At 39.3% G+C, this 18,561-nt stretch overlaps 5 protein-coding genes across 10 annotated transcripts in view; 4 read left to right on the forward strand and 1 right to left on the reverse strand.

The window, feature by feature from the left end:
• LOC104816503 (probable leucine-rich repeat receptor-like protein kinase At5g05160) overlaps window positions 1-1,886 on the forward strand; it is a 3,832-nt gene extending 1,946 nt beyond the window's left edge. The window contains exons 4-5 of one of the 2 annotated variants that reach the window (XM_010545364.2): window positions 17-1,018; window positions 1,117-1,886. In XM_010545364.2, the coding sequence (XP_010543666.1) occupies window positions 17-1,018; window positions 1,117-1,721 (1,607 nt within the window). In that variant the 3' untranslated portion in view covers window positions 1,722-1,886. Of the gene's footprint in view, window positions 1-10; window positions 1,019-1,116 lie in introns of both variants that reach the window. The other variant, XM_019202866.1, reaches the window with a different exon arrangement.
• A 136-nt stretch (window positions 1,887-2,022) lies between these two features.
• On the reverse strand, window positions 2,023-3,518 carry LOC104816505 (methylesterase 17). The gene is made up of 4 exons (XM_010545367.2): window positions 3,102-3,518; window positions 2,860-3,000; window positions 2,579-2,713; window positions 2,023-2,479 (listed from the first exon to the last, which is right to left on the reverse strand). The coding sequence occupies exons 1-4, from the start codon at window positions 3,357-3,359 to the stop codon at window positions 2,174-2,176; spliced, it is 840 nt and encodes a 279-aa protein (XP_010543669.1). The 5' UTR covers window positions 3,360-3,518; the 3' UTR covers window positions 2,023-2,173.
• A 4,885-nt stretch (window positions 3,519-8,403) lies between these two features.
• Window positions 8,404-11,109, forward strand: LOC104816506 (protein NETWORKED 4A-like). Of its 4 annotated transcripts, none has more exons than XM_010545368.2 (3): window positions 8,404-9,005; window positions 9,234-9,321; window positions 9,416-11,109. In XM_010545368.2, exons 1-3 carry the CDS (start codon window positions 8,955-8,957, stop codon window positions 10,966-10,968), a joined length of 1,692 nt encoding a protein of 563 aa, XP_010543670.1. In that variant the 5' UTR covers window positions 8,404-8,954; the 3' UTR covers window positions 10,969-11,109. The 4 variants fall into 4 exon arrangements, with proteins under 4 accessions (XP_010543670.1, XP_010543671.1, XP_010543672.1 ...); XM_010545369.2 differs by having other exon boundaries at window positions 9,425-11,109; XM_010545370.2 differs by having other exon boundaries at window positions 9,455-11,109.
• Window positions 11,110-12,024: 915 nt separating this feature from the next.
• On the forward strand, window positions 12,025-15,141 carry LOC104816507 (protein ENHANCED DISEASE RESISTANCE 4). Of its 2 annotated transcripts, XM_010545373.2 has the most exons (3): window positions 12,025-12,428; window positions 12,742-12,942; window positions 13,081-15,141. In XM_010545373.2, the coding sequence occupies exons 2-3, from the start codon at window positions 12,822-12,824 to the stop codon at window positions 14,691-14,693; spliced, it is 1,734 nt and encodes a 577-aa protein (XP_010543675.1). In that variant the 5' UTR covers window positions 12,025-12,428; window positions 12,742-12,821; the 3' UTR covers window positions 14,694-15,141. The 2 variants fall into 2 exon arrangements, with proteins under 2 accessions (XP_010543675.1, XP_010543674.1); XM_010545372.1 differs by lacking the exon at window positions 12,025-12,428 and having other exon boundaries at window positions 12,445-12,942.
• Window positions 15,142-16,012: 871 nt separating this feature from the next.
• LOC104816508 (U-box domain-containing protein 62-like) lies at window positions 16,013-18,488 on the forward strand. Its single transcript, XM_010545374.2, has 8 exons — window positions 16,013-16,620; window positions 16,770-16,959; window positions 17,187-17,268; window positions 17,373-17,430; window positions 17,514-17,602; window positions 17,693-17,782; window positions 17,869-17,939; window positions 18,067-18,488. The coding sequence occupies exons 1-8, from the start codon at window positions 16,227-16,229 to the stop codon at window positions 18,203-18,205; spliced, it is 1,113 nt and encodes a 370-aa protein (XP_010543676.1). The 5' UTR covers window positions 16,013-16,226; the 3' UTR covers window positions 18,206-18,488.
• The last annotated feature ends 73 nt before the right edge of the window (window positions 18,489-18,561 follow it).

Genomic DNA, 18,561 nt, shown 5'->3' on the forward strand with positions numbered 1-18,561 from the left:
GGCAAACTGTACGCTCTTCGGGTGCTTAGCCTCAGATCCAACTATCTCAGTGGAAACCTCCCTACCGACATAACTTCACTTCCTTCTCTTCAGTACTTGTATCTCCAGCACAATGGCTTGTCTGGTGAGCTAACTTCATCATTCTCTGACCAGCTAATTGTCTTGGACTTGTCTTATAACTCTTTCACCGGGAACATCCCGCTTGGAGTCAAGAACTCGTCTCAGCTCACCGTGTTGTACCTCCAGAACAACTCTTTCGCTGGCCCGGTTACTTTTGTTGATCTCCCGAGTGTCAAGGTTCTGAATTTAAGCTATAATAACTTGAGTGGATCCATACCCGATCCTCTCAAGAACTTTCCAAAGGATTCGTTCCTCGGAAACTCTTTGTTATGTGGTTTGCCTCTCAAGCCATGCAATGGAAAGGCCTTTTCCCCGTCGCTTTCACCTGGAAACTTGCCAAGACCACTATCAGAGAATCTTCATCCCCAAAAGAGGAAAATGAGAAGAACTTACATGATTATCATAGCCGTTGGATGCTCTGCAGCTTTTCTCCTTCTGGGAATAGCTTTCTTTGTTTGTCTTATGAAAAAGCCAGCGAGAGAAGAAGGAGAAGGAGAAGGCAATGGACGGCAAGAGACGGGAGGCGTAAACGAGAAGAAGCCTAAGGACTTTGGGAGTGGCGTTCAAGATCCCGAGAAGAACAAGCTCTTCTTCTTCGAAGGATGCAACTACAGCTTCGATCTCGAGGATCTTCTGAAAGCTTCTGCCGAAGTTCTCGGCAAAGGAAGCTTCGGGACAGCGTACAAGGCTGTGCTAGAGGACAGTACGGCTGTCGTGGTGAAGCGGCTTAGAGAGGTCATGGCCACGAAGAGAGAGTTCGAACAGCAAATGGAGATCGTCGGTAAGATTAACGGCCACCCGAACATTGTACCGCTTCTCGCTTACTACTATTCGAAAGACGAGAAGCTCTTGGTTTACAAGTACATGTCCAATGGAAGCTTGTTCAGCCTCTTGCATGGTGAGTCTTCTCCATATTTAACCACACCAACTTATCATGGGACCTCCATTGTTGATTTATCTCGAGATTTCATGAAAAAACTCTTTTTTTTTTTGCAGGAAACAGAGAAGGAGGAAGAGATGTAGATTGGGAAACGAGAATGAGGATCGTTATGGGGACATCGAAAGCCATTTCTTACCTTCACTCGTTCAAATGCATCCATGGAAACATCAAATCATCCAACATTCTCCTCACTCAAGACCTGGAGCCGTGCCTATCCGACACAGCCCTCGTGCCACTCTTCAACATCCTCACCAACACTCCACGAACCATAGGCTACAACGCTCCGGAAGTGATCGAGACGAGGAAAGTCAGCCAGAAATCGGACGTTTACAGCTTCGGAGTCCTGCTCCTGGAGATGCTGACGGGGAAAACTCCTCTGACGCAGTCGGGTCTGGACGATGAACATGTAGTGGTCGATCTGCCGAGATGGGTTCGGTCCGTCGTGAGGGAAGAGTGGACAGCAGAAGTGTTCGATGTCGAGCTGTTGAGGTTTCAGAACATCGAGGAAGAGATGGTTCAGATGCTTCAGATCGCGTTGGCTTGCGTCTCGAAGGTTCCAGACTCTCGTCCTCAGATGGAGGAAGTTTCGAAGATGATCGAAGATGTTAGAAGATCTGATCCAAACAACAGAACATCCTCTGAAGCCGAATCAAGTGTCTAGAAAGAAAACAAAACCCACTTCGATTTGATTCCATCCTTTTAAGATTTTGCTGTCTGAAGGGAAGAGATTCTCAGATCCCACGAATTAAGATTGTGTTTTAAGGCTTCCCCACTTTGTTCATGCCAATCTATGAGAAATAAGATTCAATTTCTCAACCTGCATTAACATTTAACACTATATCATATCATGGAATTTACTATTAGCAATTTAGCATAACTTGCAGTGACCCAAAAGTCATAGTTGCAATAAGATTAAAGGGTCTTTTTTTTTACCATAAGGTATCAAATCATATGCTCCATCAAAACTAAGCAATAATTATTTCACTTTTCACCACTTGTTGATACACAGTTTTCAGAAGTACAGATTCAATCTCAATCAAATGATACCCTTTTGCATCAGGATCAAGAAATGGGTACATATTCAATAATCATCAAGGCTTTAAATTTTTTATTTTACTGCAAGATACACCCTGCAGAGGTCGCAGCTTTGATCAGAAAGCCGAAGAACACGAAGGGGTTAGAGAAGAAGGGGCAATGGTCACTGTCCATAACGTACACTTGACTCGGCGGCCACCTCCTTATCATAGCGTCTTGCTGCTCTGGTTTCACCACACGATCTTGCATTGTCTTGATGTACACCCTCGGAATTCCCTCTAAACCCTTTTCTTCTTCTTCGTCTTCTTCTTCTCCGTCGAATTTTGCTGTTGTGAGTGCGAGAATCGGGGCTGGCCTCATCAGTAACGCGGCCAGCGCACAGTCCTGCAGAAAACAGGCGAATAGACAGCGGAAGAAACGTCAGAAACGTGTCGGATTCTTGATCATATGGTCATTTCAGAACCATGGCTTGATCACATGTACCTGTTGAGGGCTTGTCTGATAGAGAAGTTTGCGTTGGAAATCGGGTTTGATGAGGGCGCTGGTCGGAGGGTTTTCAGGTCCTAACCCGAACCCGAGCTCGTAAACTTCACCATGTTCAGACAGATCAGGACTTCCCTGTAACGCAGCAGAGTAAGTCAGCCTTTGCTTTTGATGCACGGATCAATAAAAAGGGTCACCTCGAAATCAACCGATAACTCCATTTTCGATCAATCATGAAGCTCACGTAGCTGTAAAAAGTTGGATATGTTTTTTTTTTTTACATCTTTCAAGTCTTGATCAGTCTGAAACCCGAACTTGAGCATCGATGCAGCAACGTAAACAGCCAAAGAGATCTTCTCGGGGAATCTCCGAGTCGCCTTCGTAACGCTAAGCCCTCCGGCGCTGTGACCCACCAATATAACCTGACACAGAACGAATCACAGTTCACTTCAGATTCAAGAACTAACAAACATGTTCAGACATATGCAGAAGGAAACAGGCAGTTTTATGTGTGAGACCTGACCTGTTCGTCTTCGGACAAGGAGGATAGGAAGCGGACGAGAGGCTGATTGTAATCGTCGAAGGAGGAGAGAGAGTCGGCGGAGGAGAGATCGACGCCGGAGGATTTCAGGTCGATGCAAGTGACGGAGAAGCCGGAGACTTCCATTAGGCATTTTATCTTGTACCAACACCATCCTCCCAAGCTCATGCCGTGTATCAACACGAAGTGGGCTCTTCGTTTCTGCGCTTTCACGGCCGTTCCTTCTTCTTCTCCTGCCATGGCTGCGGAGCTTTTAGGTTTTCTTTGTGGGTTTTCTTTTCCTTCCTGTAATGGCGTCTATACACACAGAGACAGGTGCAGAGGAAGAGGGTCACTCGCTCTTGACAAAACCTTGTGTAAGATATTGCGTATTGGGAAAAAATGGAGTTTTTTTTATAAGGAGAAAAAAAACACCTTGATTTATCCAAGGTTACAGAAATTCAAGTTCATGATGCATTTCGCATAGTTCGTATCGCAGTATAATTTTTTTTAATTGAATATGTTATAATATATATTATTAAATATTGACAGACAGTTACATGATAATCATGATATTGCCAAAACCGTACTTGGAAATTTTGTGAACTGTCATTCAGAAAACGTTGGAAAAAACTATATTTCTAGAAAATAATAAAAGTATAATTTTTTACCTCGAATGTTTTTTTTTCTTTATGGGTAAATATTTTAATGTGTTTATTTAGCTTCGAAATCTCTATTTCTTGCTATAAATATGGGATTTTATTTGGTTAATGATATATTTTATTCCCCCTTTTTTTCGTGGATTTTTTTTTAGTTGGAATAGTCAAAGAGTAATTAGTTTCTCTTCTGACTATAAATTTTCGCGTGTTTTTAATTAAATACATGGTGTATATTTTTCTTGGTAGATCTATATTAATATGTTACATTTATGTGTACTACTACTATATATATATATATATATAATTATAGAAGTATTTGTCTATTTTCATCGGATACAAAAAAAAATATCTAACAAAATATTGACGTTATTCACTAAAATTAATTAGTAGAAAAAAACAGGATATTTTATTCGATAATATATATCTATCTCATGATAGGCCTCCAATATAACTCCGAATCTAATCCATTTCAAGAAGAAAAAAATGTCTTGATCCATAAAACTACCGACCCCTAAAACCTTTGTCTAAAATTAATAATATATATATATATATATATATATATATTATCATTTCTTCTCTCTTTTGTTTTACACGATATTTCCTTTTTTTGTATTTATTAATTATTAAAAAAATCAAGAGCTTATATCAAACTTTATATTTTGGGAGTCAGTGGATAATGGCAAAAAGCTGTCAAAACTAAACTATATATATGTTTTTATATTTATATATATATATATATAGTATTATAATTTAGTGCATGAAACAATTGAGATATGAGATAATTAACCAAAAAAAGGTTTTCGATTTGTTACAAAAAAAATGATTAATAGCTGTCAAAACGTGTAATAATATGTTGTCATTCGAGGTTTATTTCACGTGATGTTTTCGAATCCCTAAACTCAGAAACTACTTATATATTTAAATTACCAAAATCATCAAGCAGAAAAAAGAAAATTAAATAATTTAAAAAGAAAATGAAATAAGGTGAAAATAATTAGGCACTGATTGCAAAAAAAAAAAAAGATAAAAAGAGGCAGAGGAACAGTGTCTCTTTCGAATTTCTTTTCAGTAACGTCTCTTTCTGGTTTTGTTGAATCTCCATAATTTCCGGTTTTCTTCGGTTTCTTTTTGTTGAATAATTCCAAAATCGAAGTTGTATAATTCCCATTTTTAAGCAAAACAATGATTTTGTTTCTTTACATAATAGTCAATAATACAAAAAAAAAAAAAATCGTGAACAAATTTTCCGGTTCTTATAATTTTATTTTCTTTTATCATTTTTATTAAAGATTATTTCGATCCCTTTTCAAGTGTATCTGTTAGTATTGGTACGGTAAAATACGATATGTTATGTTTAGATATGTACGAGATATCTAAATATTATCATTAATTAACAACATAAATTATATTTTTTTTTAACATCATGCGATATCATCAACGGTTGGTTTCGAATAAGGAAAAATATCAGATCGTGAAATAGAAATATTATTATTTTCGGCATATGTAAAACTGCAATTTCTATAATCTTTCTAAAAACGTCGTCCACTTCTACGTGACTGTTGACCTTTTTTTTCCAATTATAATATAAACTCCGAATTAAATAAAGTGTAGAGATGAGAAAATTGACGTGGTCGGGTGGTTATTTCAGGTTTTGATTCGGGTTCGGTTTTGGATTATTTGGATTTGGTTATTTCGGTTATAAAAAAATTATATATAACCATTTGGTTTTTATATAAAAACTTTGGTTCAGTTATTTTTCGGTTCGGTTTTGATAAAATAATCATTTTTCAATGAAATTGTCGGTTTTTTCCGTTTTTTTTTAATTCGGTTCGGTTTTTTTTTTGAATTTAAAAAAATCATAACCGTTTATTTTAATGTCATTATTTCTAGATGCGACTGATAAATATAATTTTCGAACAAACAAATAAAAGAGACAGGAAAAATGCGAAAGGCATAAAGAAGAAGTGGTGAAAATGGTCTGAACAAAACATGTGCTGAAAAGAAAGCATCGCAGTGGCCACAAACCCAATAAAAATAAATAAATAAAAATAATGATAATGGAATCGGTTCTTTTATTTTTTATTAGTGTTGTTCTGAATTATTGTCATTCACTATTTATGAAAAAAAAAACATATATAAATATTATATCTGAATAAATTTGTATTCGACCGTGTATATTTCAATGACTTTACAAGCCAATATATATTTTTGGTTTCGTTTTTTTGCAATATTAGGCAACACATTTATATTTAATCAATTTAGTCCACCTTAGGCTAGAATTCCACTCTTATTTCGTTAATTTTATGAAGAATGTTGAAATAAACCATGATTCTATATATAGTTTGGCATCTCAACAAACCATAAATTTCTGATAAATGGGAGATTAATATGTGATAAGTATATATCTTGATAGACAGTTCATTTTAAAATAACCCACAAATTCATAATGCATTTCATCGTAATTTTTGGTATAAACTATGAAATTGTTAGGAATAATATCCGATTAAATTAATGTATATTTATGGATATTTAGGTGTGGGTTCATATGTCATTGGCAATAACACACACGCAGAAACACATTATAGATAGATGGAGCCATTGGCAAAAGTGGGAGATCCATCTTTGCTTTGTCCGAAAAAAAAAAGTGTTGATTGTGGTGCTTTTATTTGTAACCACTAACCACCCAATTCATTCCGCATTCTAATATGGAAATTCAAGAGATATATGGACTGTATATATTAGTCTAAGCATTTGCCGTATTCATGATATAGTTGGGCTTGAACAATTTATTTTGTAGCATAAGGGGTAGGGTTGTCAATTTGGATCCGAGACCCGAAACCCGGCCCGATCCAGCCTGAAAAATAACGATCTTCGGGCCGAAATTTCTTGGTCTAAAAAAAAAATCGGACTTTTGGGCCGAGCTCAAATCGAGTTTCGGACTCGAGTTGGGCCGGCCGAAATCCCAAAATTTTTTATTAAAAAAACATTTACAAAGGGAGGCTCGCGGGCCGGCCTGATTTTTTCGGGCCTATATAATTAAGGCCGAAATCCGGTCCTATATATTCTGGGCTCGGGTCGGGTCGGATTGGACCGGCCCGATTGACACCCCTGATAAGAGGATTAAAATTGGCCACTATATCAAAATAAAAATTATAAATTATAAATGATATATAAGTTGCACAACTTGTGAATAATCATTCTTGTTGACATGTGATATAAGATCCAGTATATCAGATTTTGATTAGATTGTCATTTTTATTCGGATTTTATCCACTTTAGGAATATATTTTCTTGCAGCAAATATATACAGTCAGAGGATGCCTGAAGTTGGAACCAGCCAATGTGAAAATTATACTTACTATGCAAATATTTTAATATTAATAATAATATCTGAATTTCTTTTTTTTTTTTAATTAATTGTTCCTGTAACACATCACTTAATGAAATACGAAAGTGAAATCTCACCAACCCATCTGAATAATATCAATTTTACCTGAATCTACGTAGATCACTGTATATATATATACATAATTTACTAATAAATCCACTCGAAATTGTTTTTATATTAAAATAAAATATGTACGACTTCACGATAATTTACTCATAGAACATTAATTTTACAATAGAATTTTCAGAATATATTTCTTTATATAATTATTAATATCATATTATCCTAAATGGTATGTGCATATGTAGTTTACAATGGACATTTTTATATGCAACCGTGTTAGTTTTCAAAATAAAAATATCATTGAATATATGGAAGAGTTTAAATTAGGATTCGATTTAAACTATATATTTGGGTAATAATTTTTAAATTTTAGAATATTATATTTATATATTTTTTAATGTTGAATTCTGTTTCATTTTGAATTAGATTTTTCTATAAAAAATGAAAAGGGTAAAATAGGGGCGGGCAGACACTGACATGGACACAAGTGTCTGATATGATTGTAGCCGTACCAATTTCAATTGAGCGGTCCAAAATTCGAAGCTAAGGAAACGCGCACACGCACACAAGTTCATGCTGTGACCAATTTAATCGAGGGCTCCTAAATTCGAAGCTAAGGAAAGCATTTTTTTTATAAAAAAAAACGATGGTGGGACAATGACACTGATACCATCACAATCTCCATTATTATTATTATTATTTATTTTTATTTATTTTTTGTTACTTTATAATATAAAGCTTTTATAATAACAACCCTCGTAAGCTTGTTGGCCCGCCTATATATATCGCGGTATTTAGTATTTACCATTGAGATTGTGGATCGAAGATTAGGAAGACGACCCATCTTATGATATGGAGAAACATATATATATATATATACACACACATACAAAGAAATGTAATTTAAAAAAAAAAATATGATTTGGTTTTTCCAAAGTCGAAATTCATCGTTTCTCTCTTGTGGAACGCATTAGAATATAAGAACTGGTTTAATTCGATTTCATATGCATTATTTTGATACGTATATATATATAGTAATTCAGTTTCAATAAATGGGTTATATATATATATTTTATGGTAATAAAGTGTGTATATCTACGGATAAAAAGAGAGAGGGGTACAGGCTGTCACATGATGAAGTGATGTATGAAAAACTCAAAACTTGTCATTGGGCCAAAAACTATGTCGGAAGCTACAAACTCAGGGAAAATGGCAAACATTTGAATCCCAAAGACCGCCATTTCCTCTTCGCTATCCGACAAAGTTTTCCCTCTCTTTTTCCCCTTTGTCCCCCAACCTTTCGTCTCCTAACCCTAATTCCTATCTTCTACAAAAACCCCCTGTTTTCTCCGCTCTGAAAAATCCAGCCTTTTTTCTCTCTCTCAATCTCATCAACGATCAGGTCAGTCCAGGTCTCTCTCCGATTTGCCAATCGATTTTTTTTTTGTTACTCGAGGTTTTTCAGGGTGACGAGGTTATGGATCCGACGAGGGTCATTTAGTGTGTCTGATCAGTTCTCGTATATCTTCCGTCACATATGTCTGGTTTTCTGAGAAATTCGTTGAAGGTCTGAAGCTCTGGGTTCCTCTGATTTCGTCCCCAGATGACCAGAATGGTTCAAAAGTTGTCATTTTTTCCCCTCTCGAATCTCGATCCAATAAAATATCTGATGCAGGGAACGTGTTTACTTGTCAACCGAACTTTATTACAAAACATTCTGAGCAGATTTGATCATTTTTTGACTAGATGAATGTAATAATTTTCTTCAACTCCTTTTTTTTTCCCTCAGATCCCCAGGTAAGCTTATTTAATAACTAATTTATTGTTTCTTTTAAATTTCTCAGTAGGATCTCTAAGTTAGTTAAGAAAAAGCAATTTATCAGGAAGATCTCCATAAGGTTCTCTGATTAACTGTATAAGTTCTTACTTTTGCTGCAAAAGTTATGGATCTGTCTAGATTTGCTTGCTTGGTCATTGTTTCACAATCTCTATATGATCTGTTTCTGCATATTTGTTTGTGTGTAGATGGACGCTCACACAAGGGCTGCGTCAGAAAACTTGGGTTCATGTCGCTGGCCCGAGAATTCCAAATGGGTTGCAGAAGTTTTAACAGGTAGAATCCCCCTTGATTCGTATCACTTATGATGCTGGTTTATGCATATAACAAGTACAAAACCTTAACCTTGCTTGATCTACTTCATGGTTAGCTGTTGAAGGTGTGGATAAAAGATGGTTATGTGTTGCAGAGATGGATCGAAATATCCAAAAGATGTTGAAACTGGTAGTAGAGAACGATGAATCCTCGGCAGTGAATCACGAGGAGAATCAATCTGAGTCGTCGGGGAATGCCAAGGAATTTAACTGCATCTATAGGTCTCTTGCTGAGCGTTATGACCAGTTATCTCAGGAGCTGCTGAAGAGTGCCCATCTGTCAGGTTCAGACCACAATGCTTCTTCCCCTGCAACTCCAAGAGGGCACTTGGGCTCACTCAAGTCTGGTAGACTGCCTGTCTCTTTCGGTTCTGGTAGCGGCAGTTCCGATATTTCACTTAATGTAGATTCCGACTCTTCTTCTGAGTTTGAATCGGAATCAGGAGCCTTTTACTCGTCTCTCAATCACCACCTGGTCTCTCCTGGAACCGGTGAAAGCCTAAGCCAGGTGGTGAAAGAAGGAGAGAACTCTCTTGGGGAAGAAAGCTCTACGAAGATAATGAAACAGTTGAGTTACAGAGAACTGACGAAGAAAATTGCCGAGTACGAGGAAGACTTGAGGACTGTCAACTTTAAGCTCCAAGATTCAGAACGCGAGATCGAGAAACTCAAGGCCGAGATTAAGAAGAGCGAGTGTGCAGTTGCACTTGCCGAGAACCTGAGTGCTGAGCTTGAAAAAGCAGGCAGAGAAATAGAACTAAGGGATGCAGTGATCGGGACTGAAAAAAGACGGGTCTTTGAGCTGCAAGGGCAGGTGCTTGACTTGGAGACTAAACTCGCGGACTCAAGTTTAAAGTTTGAGAATTTAGTGAGTGAGCTCGAGGTGAGTAGAGAATGTCTTGATGCATCAGATGCAGAGATTTCAAAGCTAAGGGAAATGTTGAGTGATTGCCAGCAGAATTTCTCTGCTGAGAAACAAAGAATGGAGACCGATATCGCTTGCTTGTTAGAAAGGCAGGATTTCTTAGATGCTCGGGCCAGAGAACTCGAGTCCTATGCAAAGTCGTTGGATGATCAAATCAGGAACTCTAATACCGAGAAAACGGTAATGGGAGCTTCATTTCAGGCAAAAGAGGCTCAGTGGCAAGCTGAAATCACTACCCTGAAGATAGATTTAGCCTCACGGGCCGAGCATATTGAAACCTTGAACAAAGACTTTGACAAGCACAAGCTGAGTTACGACATGCTCAGAGCGGAGAAAGACGAGGTCTCTGCCAAAGCAGACAATCTAAACGCAGAACTGAGATCAAGAAACATACAGATCGGGCAAATGGAGGAACACCTGAACCAGTTGCAGCATAAGCAGAATGAACACGTGTCTGAATCAGGAACCGCCAAGAGACTCTCAGAAGAATTGAGGGTCAGAGTCCAGGAACTCGAAAAAGAGGCTGAGTTGCAGAGAAATGCGATATCGGAAGGAGAAGAAGAGAAAAGAGAAGCGATAAGACAACTGTGTTTCTCTCTAGATCATTACAGAAGCGGATACAGACAGCTTGTACGGTCACTCTCCAGCAACAACAACAAGAGACAAGTAGCCATTGCCGTGTGAATCAGATTTTGCTACTGTGTTCATTCATTACAGTAAGTTTCCTAGTTTATATAATCTCTATCAATATCTTGTCTTTATATCCTGTAATGTTCTTCAGACAAAAACACATCTTCCCTCAGTTTGTTCTTCCGAAGAATTTAATGTTAGTAAAAGTAAAAAAAAAAAAAAAAGTATGATTTCAGTATATACACTGACCAAACTGGTTCACAAACGAAGGTTCTTTAATCTTGTTGTGTGACGTAAGGATGACGTCAAGACAGTTGATAGAGAGATTGAGATGAAAAAGTCAAAAAAGGCAAAACCTGAGATCTCTAATCTTCCAAAATCTCTCAATGTCAAATGGATGTTGACTTTCATCTTTTGCTTTTTTTGGGGTTAAATCGTAATTAACTTTTTTGTTTCGTGTTTGTTTGGTGGTGATAGTTATGCTTTGCGTTGGGCAATCAGCTTTAAGACATTGTGATGTGTGAAAATTTGAATCTTAATGTTATGCAGATTAATGTAAGTATGATTTTATATTGCCATATTGCGTCTTGATATATCATATATTATACTCCTGTCTTTTTGTTTGTATCGAATATCGATTTATTATAAATCAAGATGAGTGAAAACCCATGAAAATTTGAAACTTTTTTTATATATATATACATACATACATACATATATATATGGAATAAAGTCCGAAAGAGTATGGAATTGAATGTGCATACGTGGTTTGAATTCGGTATTACAAATATGAAAATGGTTTCCTTCCAATCTACTTTATGTTGACGGACAACTTATTTTCCTTTTTTGGTCAATAAGTTATTACAACTTCAAATGACATTATACAATATACGATTGACTATATGGTGCGGTCGCAATTGTATGATTGCTTTCATACAATATATATATAAAACATTTCATGTTATGCGTCTTGTATATGCGTATTTTGGTATGTGGATGCAAATACATCAACGTTTGCCATTATAACTCTAGTCTCTATCCAGTTCGAGTCGAGTAGGTAACTGTTTTTTTTTTCTTCTGTCTTCTCTCTGTTTTTTTTTTTGTTCATTACGGCCGGCCCCCATCGTCTTCAACTTCTAGTTCTGTCTTTAAGTCTGTTGCAGATTTTTTTTTTAAAGAACCCAAGAAATGGGTTTTGTTTAATGGCGGAGAACGAGTCATGGGTTTGACTCAGAGATCAGAGAAACTTCCAAAAAAAAGAGCTTTCTTAACACAGAAAACAAGAGACTTTTCTCCCAACGAAAACGAGGGAAAAAAAACCCACATCGAATTTGTGTTTTTTTCTTCTTCTTCATAGTTCTTCTACTTCGCGCCCACGACAAGGGGTTTTCTCTCTCTCTCTGTCCATTTGTTTTATTTCAACTTCTGGGTCTGCTTCATTCTCTCTCTTGACCTCTCGAGATTCCATGAAAGAGCTTATTTTCTGTTCTTTCTCCTCCTTCTAGATCCGACAGGTATGAGTTGTGTTCATCATCTCGTGTCTTGTGTCTTCAGCGTTGTTTGCCTGGTTTTAATTCGTTCTGGTCTTGTTTCATCACTCGATCCGGATTACGACTCGGGTTCTCGAACTCAGTCCCAAGAATTTTTCAAATTATCAATGAATCACGGAAAAAAAAATCTTTTTTTTATTGAGTCGAGTTTAATTATCGCACAATTATGCCCGGTTGACCTTGATTTTACTGGTTACAATGATGCTTGCTTGCTCAATATCCTGCAAACGCATTAACTCAACAAAAGTTTCGACTTTTTCTTTTCTCTGCACATTAGGGTTCTTCATCGTCTCCCTGCGGATGTTTTGATTTTAAAAAGAAAAACGTGGAGCCCAAGTAGCTTTTTTCCGTACAACAATGGCGAATGGAACGAACCCGAAAGTCCGTTTCGTGAAGTGTCCGAGGTGCTTGAGGGTTCTGCTCGAGGACGAAGACGTACCTGTGTACCAATGCGGTGGCTGTTCCACCATTCTTCAAGGTAATCCATCCATCCCCACAAGCTCGTCAGTTTCAGTTTCTGTCATAGAATTTCTGTCCAAATCCTCGTACAAGCTACTGAATCTGATTCTTGGAACTTGGTTGGTTGGATTCTGAATGGCATGTTTCTTCCGTGTAGCGAAAAACCGGAACATCAGTGCCAATGGTACATCGAGCTCAGCAGAAGCAGAAGGGACTAGCAGCACGAGCCCTGACATGGCTGTTCCTTCATCGGGAGAGTATTCTGCGGGCAAAGATCACGAGAATGGCCAGAATGGAACTGTGGATACCATAGATGAGCAGCTCGGTGGAATCAAATTGTCTAATGGAGGAGAGATCTCCAGTTCGGAGGCTGACCAGGATGAAGCTGAGGTTGTAGTTGCAGAACAAGGTTCCAACTCGGGAAGCTCAAGCATTGATCATGTCACAGCTGCTGCAAGAGCTGAGTACTCTCCCGAGATTCTTACGGCTTCTCCTGACGAAGAGGAGCACGATCAAAGGAGTGATTACCATGTCCATCCTTACGAAAGCGGAGAGTTTCTTGCAAAGAAAACCGTTTCCGCTTATGATGGAAGCGTGTCTTCATCTGACGGAAGGGAAGATCAACTCCAAGACGGCCAAATGGGTTTGTCTGCAAGTGTAGAAGATAGTGCAAGACTTTCTCTTGAAGGAAAAGCGAAAGGCAAATCTATAATTCAAGAACAGTCTGAGGGCAAGGAGCGAGACAAAAGTTCTTCGGCCATGTCACCTGAAGAGAAGCATAACAGGACCAGCCACAAGAACTCAGGTCAGAACACTTTCCTGCCACTACAAGGGTGGTCAGGAGACCATCTTGATAGGCACAGGCATAGACGAGGGACTCGGGAATTCCCGTCTTACATGCCTTACTATCAGAAAGGGCCGTCCTTTTCGAGTGCATACGAACATGGTAGCCCTTCCTATCACTCACGCCATTACTTTGATGTTCGTTCCCAGGCATTCTCACTCCAAATGCCTCCATACAGTGGAAACATGCATTCTGGACCTGGTATCGACAGAATGTATCATGGCATTAGTTATGGCATAAATACAAAGGTGGGCCGGACAAGCAGGGCCTCGGGTATACCGTTCTCAGGAGAGTCAGTGGTGAATAGAAGACACCACGTGGGTCACCCGTCTTGGTATTCAGATCAGCTCCATTTGTCTCATGGCTCATATCCTGGAAGTCCTCAGAGACATATGGAAAATGAGTACCGAACTGGATGGAGTCGGGACGTAGTCTCTGATGTGGAGGATCAGCAAAGGCGTGGCCGCCTTGAGGTACAGAGGTATCTGAGAGAAAGAAAACCCGTGGCCAAATGTCATATCCGTCCCACAGCAGGTGGTGCTCCTTTTGCGAGCTGCTATCATTGCTCACAGACATTACAACTGCCTGTAGACTTTCTCATCTCCAAGAGGAAGTATCATCTTCTCAGATGCGGAACTTGCTCGAATGTCCTGAGATTCTCCCTTCAGCATGGAACACATTTAGTTCCCGTCATCTTTTACCCTCAGCCCGAGTCGTCTCACGTCAGTTCAGTATCTGGAACTCCCAGAAACAAAGTTTCTAAACCGGAGAAGAGCTCCTCCACCGGTTATGAGGAGCTGCCGGTGGCTAGAGGTTCTCCACTTCACCGGCTAATGGGATACTCCACTGTGAGCCAAGTCTTTAAAGCTTCCCAGCGGCCCCCTTCTCTAAGGGTATCAGAGTATGATCAAACGCTGAAGAACTGAATCTACAAAGACACTGCTACTGCAAAGAGGAAGTTTTGCCTTAGATTCTCTCATTCTTTCTCCCACATTTGTATAGGTGAAGGATTTGTTTCTGCTGTTCATGTCAAAAGTAGAACAAACGATAGCATTTTTGCCATGTAAACATATTAAACACAAAAGGGCTCACAGATACTGCTTCCATGTCAAAGACAGGCAACAGAAGTTCTGCGACTTTCAGCATCGTGCTTTCTGAGACATAAGCACTAAAACCTAATCTTCCACATACAAGAAGTCGTCTTCTCCAGCAATTCGATCAATTTCGCTCATATATTCATCTCACAGAAAATCTATGGGTCTGTTCGCCGTCGAATGTGAATCTATCAACAATCCCCAAAATCGGATTCCGCGAACTGAAACAATGGTCGGGAATAGAACAAAACCAAGTGGGATCTAAGACCATTACCTGGATCCGCACTCCGAACGGAGACGATCTGAACTTCCGGCGACGGCAGACGGAGATTCTCCGGCCAATTTGATCTATGATACCCGAGACGTTAACTGAGTGAACTCGCCACGAGAGGTACACCTTAGACTTCACGGCGTCTTGGTCTTAAGGGAATCTACAACGTGTCGTTTTTCTATGATTTGTTTTATCCATCCGTTTTACATGATTTTTCAAAGGAGAAAAACATTAATCTCCCAAATAAATAAAAACTTTTTCTTTCACTACACAATTGTTTCCCATCATGATGATGGAAGCTACTATGCGTAATTCTTAATTTGGATTTTACGTGTATGTATATATATATATATATAATTTTCAAATTTTATTTATCTAAATATAGTTTTAACATTTTAGCTATGATTAGATAGTTTTATGTGGCAATATTATGTTTCATTTCATTTAGTGAAAATAAATGCATTTTATATTCAACATATATTACTACCTAAATGTTTACACACCACCTAAAATTAAAATTGGTTCGATAATCTTTCAAATATATATAGCAGGTTTTATGATCGAATTAATTAGAAATGTAGATTTAGACGGATAGAAAGTAATAATTAAATTAATCCTATTTTTTCTCTTGCGACGGAAAAGAAATTTCATGTCTAACATTACTGTTATCATTGTAATTATTAATAGAATCCCAAAACGGAGAAAATAAAATATTCCGTTCGTTGACCATTCCGTTCCTTGCTCGTCCTCTAGTTCCGTACAATGCCACGTGGCCTAATGGTAGGCAAACATGTGGGTCCCGCTACTGATCTCGTTCCCGGGCCCTACTCAAATTCACAGGCCTGGACCTGACGCCTGTCTGTCGGATACACGAAACGTCACCGTTCGCCTTGATATCTTCGTCACCTCGACGACGTCGTTTTCTCGTCGTTGTCTTCATCTTCCTCTCTTCGTCTCCGAGAAATTTCTCGCTCACCTCTCTATCTTCGAGATTCTCCCTCTGTTTTCCTTTAATCCGAAACCCTAATCGCCCCCCTGATACATGACTGATTACTCCGTTGATCCTTATTTTCAGGGTTAATTTTGACCATCCCATGTCAGGGAAAGAGCTTTCTCCAGTGCCGTTGCAGCAGCTGACCAAAGCCCCGGCGCCACTCGCCGTCCAAGATGCTGACCCGTTGCGGTTCCGGGTCGGTGATCCGGACCCTAAAACCCGCGAGTTCGCCGCTTTTATCGGTGATCACCGCCGGTACTTCGCAGCCGCCGCTGCCGCAGCCGCAGCAATCCATCATCCTCACCCCGAGTTCCGCCACGACTTCTACTCGGAGAATCCCGTTCATAGGGACCATCACGATAGCGGCGGATTGGACGTGGACGAGGACAACGAAGAGGGCGACGAAATGGACGGAGACGATGACTCCCATGTTGCAGGACTAGGCAACGCATCGAACAGAGAAGGTGCAGGGGAAGGTTCATCAGCAGGAGCATGTAAGAGGATCGGATTAGGTTTTTCGTGTTACCCTTTTTGGTTTCAGTCGTCAATTTCTGTTTTGGGGCCTTATCTTGTCTTTGTAATGGGAAATGTTTCTACTTTCGAGGTGTTAAGAACACAGTTGTGCGTGAAAAATGCTATGCAGTGACAATTGCAGACCCGGAAAACACAGTTTTCTACTCGCAGCAGTTCAAGACGACAGAAGCGAGTTCTGTCTCCAGGCATAGGGATGTGATGGCTTCGGAAAATGGGTGTGGTTTCAGCGGCAGGAAAGAAGCTTCTTCTTCAAGTAATTCAATTGATCCATTGAGGGCCATTTTATCTGATCCGACTACGTAAGTGGTTTTGGCTTGATTACTGGTTTTCTTTCCCGGTGCTTCAGTTCAGTATGGCGTTTATGTGGGTCCGTGCCATGCTTAGTTTCCATCATATATGCTATACAAACATCATGGACTGGAACTGCATGCATATGATAATTGGAGAACCCTTGGATTGGTGTTACCATGTCTGAGGTTTTAGCATGCTCTTGTGTCAAACATAATATTCTCTTTTCAAAATCCAGTGGGGCTCTGATGGATGATGCGATGATTCTGCCGTGTGGCCATTCTTTCGGAGCTGGAGGGATAGAACGAGTTAAACAGATGGTATTGGTTTTGTTTCTTAGATCACAATGATTTTGGTTCTTGCATGTTTCTTAGATCCCATTCGTCTTCTGATATCGATATCTTTCCCGGCAATGTTTTCTCAGAAAGCTTGCTGCAGTTGTTCACAGCCAGTTTCAGAAGACTCGATAACTCCAAATCTAAGTGAGTAATCGCTTCCCCTTCATGATTTGACATTTGATCGTCTCAGACGAACTCCTTGTCATTGTGCCCCTGGAATTGTCCAGCTCTGCGAGTGGCTGTACAAGCATTTTGCCGAGAAGAAAACTTACTTTTCAATCGCTCGTCCAAGAGAAAACGAGAAGGGTCTGATCAGGTATTCTCCTCACTCACCGTATTGGTCTCTCACATTTCTTTCTGTTTTCTTTTTTGGCTAATGCGTCTCCTTTTCTACATGCTGGACAAGCGCGCCTTTGGTAATTCAAATTCGTCATGTCATCCCAGAAATAGAAGCAATCATTTCCCATTTTCTGTAGCAGATCGAGTCATAATAAAGGTAAATCACTTCTTCCCCATCACGGCTTTTACAGCAACGGGTATACTGGCTTAATCTCAGAGAGGATGTTAACTGTTGTGAGTCAGGGAAACAAGAGGACACCGGCTCGTTTTGTTGGACGGGAAGCTGTTGTCACTACTCAGTGCTTGAACGGCTGGTAAAGATCGCATCTTTCTTCCGCAAACGATGATTCGAATTAGCATAAGCTCTTTCTGTACAATCTTGTAAAATACGTATTCGTCTCGGAGTATATTTGTAAAAAAGGAGTACATACTTTGTTGCAGGTATGTGGTAAAGACGCTTGACAATGCAGAGAGCGTGAAGCTTCAGTACCGTTCACTGGCAAAGATGCCGGAAGATCCATCAGCCATGGCAGTGGCGGCGGCACCGGCACCGAGCAAGACGGTCTCGAACTGGCTCTAAGAAAAGCATTGGAGAGGAGGGAGATTGCTGTATAAAATACTGTTGTACATGGTAGCAGTAGTAGTAGTAGACGTTGTTGTTCCATTGCTGGATGTTTGAGGAAACCCTAGGATGACATCCATCCACTCCAGACTTTTAAAGGCTTTAACAAGGTCTGAAACGAATCAAAGATCTCTGTCTGGATATATTTCCGACTACCGAAGCTGATCTGTCGCTGTAAACTTTAGATTCGGTCTGATTTCTTAAGATCCGAATAAGGATGAATCATATGAAATTTCTCCTCTATCTATATTCGAAAAGTTAGATTCTCTTCATCTGTAACAATAGACCATGTCCAACTCTTTTCAAACTCGCTT

Source organism: Tarenaya hassleriana, unplaced genomic scaffold (assembly GCF_000463585.1).
Source record: "Tarenaya hassleriana unplaced genomic scaffold, ASM46358v1 Cleome25, whole genome shotgun sequence".
NCBI classification, from domain to species: Eukaryota; Viridiplantae; Streptophyta; class Magnoliopsida; order Brassicales; family Cleomaceae; genus Tarenaya; species Tarenaya hassleriana.

Coding starts and splice junctions, on each gene's coding strand:
- LOC104816505 (XM_010545367.2), bottom strand. CDS start 3,359: ATGGCAGGAGAAGAAGAAGGAACGGCCGTGAAAGCGCAGAAACGAAGA. Junction 2,714..2,859: donor CTGATCAAGACTTGAAAGAT/GTAAAAAAAAAA, acceptor GCTGCGTTACAG/GGAAGTCCTGATCTGTCTGA. Junction 2,480..2,578: donor ATCAGACAAGCCCTCAACAG/GTACATGTGATC, acceptor TGTTTTCTGCAG/GACTGTGCGCTGGCCGCGTT.
- LOC104816506 (XM_010545368.2), top strand. CDS start 8,955: ATGAATGTAATAATTTTCTTCAACTCCTTTTTTTTTCCCTCAGATCCC. Junction 9,006..9,233: donor TTTTTCCCTCAGATCCCCAG/GTAAGCTTATTT, acceptor GTTTGTGTGTAG/ATGGACGCTCACACAAGGGC. Junction 9,322..9,415: donor GGTTGCAGAAGTTTTAACAG/GTAGAATCCCCC, acceptor CTTCATGGTTAG/CTGTTGAAGGTGTGGATAAA.
- LOC104816507 (XM_010545373.2), top strand. CDS start 12,822: ATGGCGAATGGAACGAACCCGAAAGTCCGTTTCGTGAAGTGTCCGAGG. Junction 12,943..13,080: donor CTGTTCCACCATTCTTCAAG/GTAATCCATCCA, acceptor TCTTCCGTGTAG/CGAAAAACCGGAACATCAGT.
- LOC104816508 (XM_010545374.2), top strand. CDS start 16,227: ATGTCAGGGAAAGAGCTTTCTCCAGTGCCGTTGCAGCAGCTGACCAAA. Junction 17,269..17,372: donor TAGAACGAGTTAAACAGATG/GTATTGGTTTTG, acceptor ATGTTTTCTCAG/AAAGCTTGCTGCAGTTGTTC. Junction 17,431..17,513: donor CTCGATAACTCCAAATCTAA/GTGAGTAATCGC, acceptor GGAATTGTCCAG/CTCTGCGAGTGGCTGTACAA.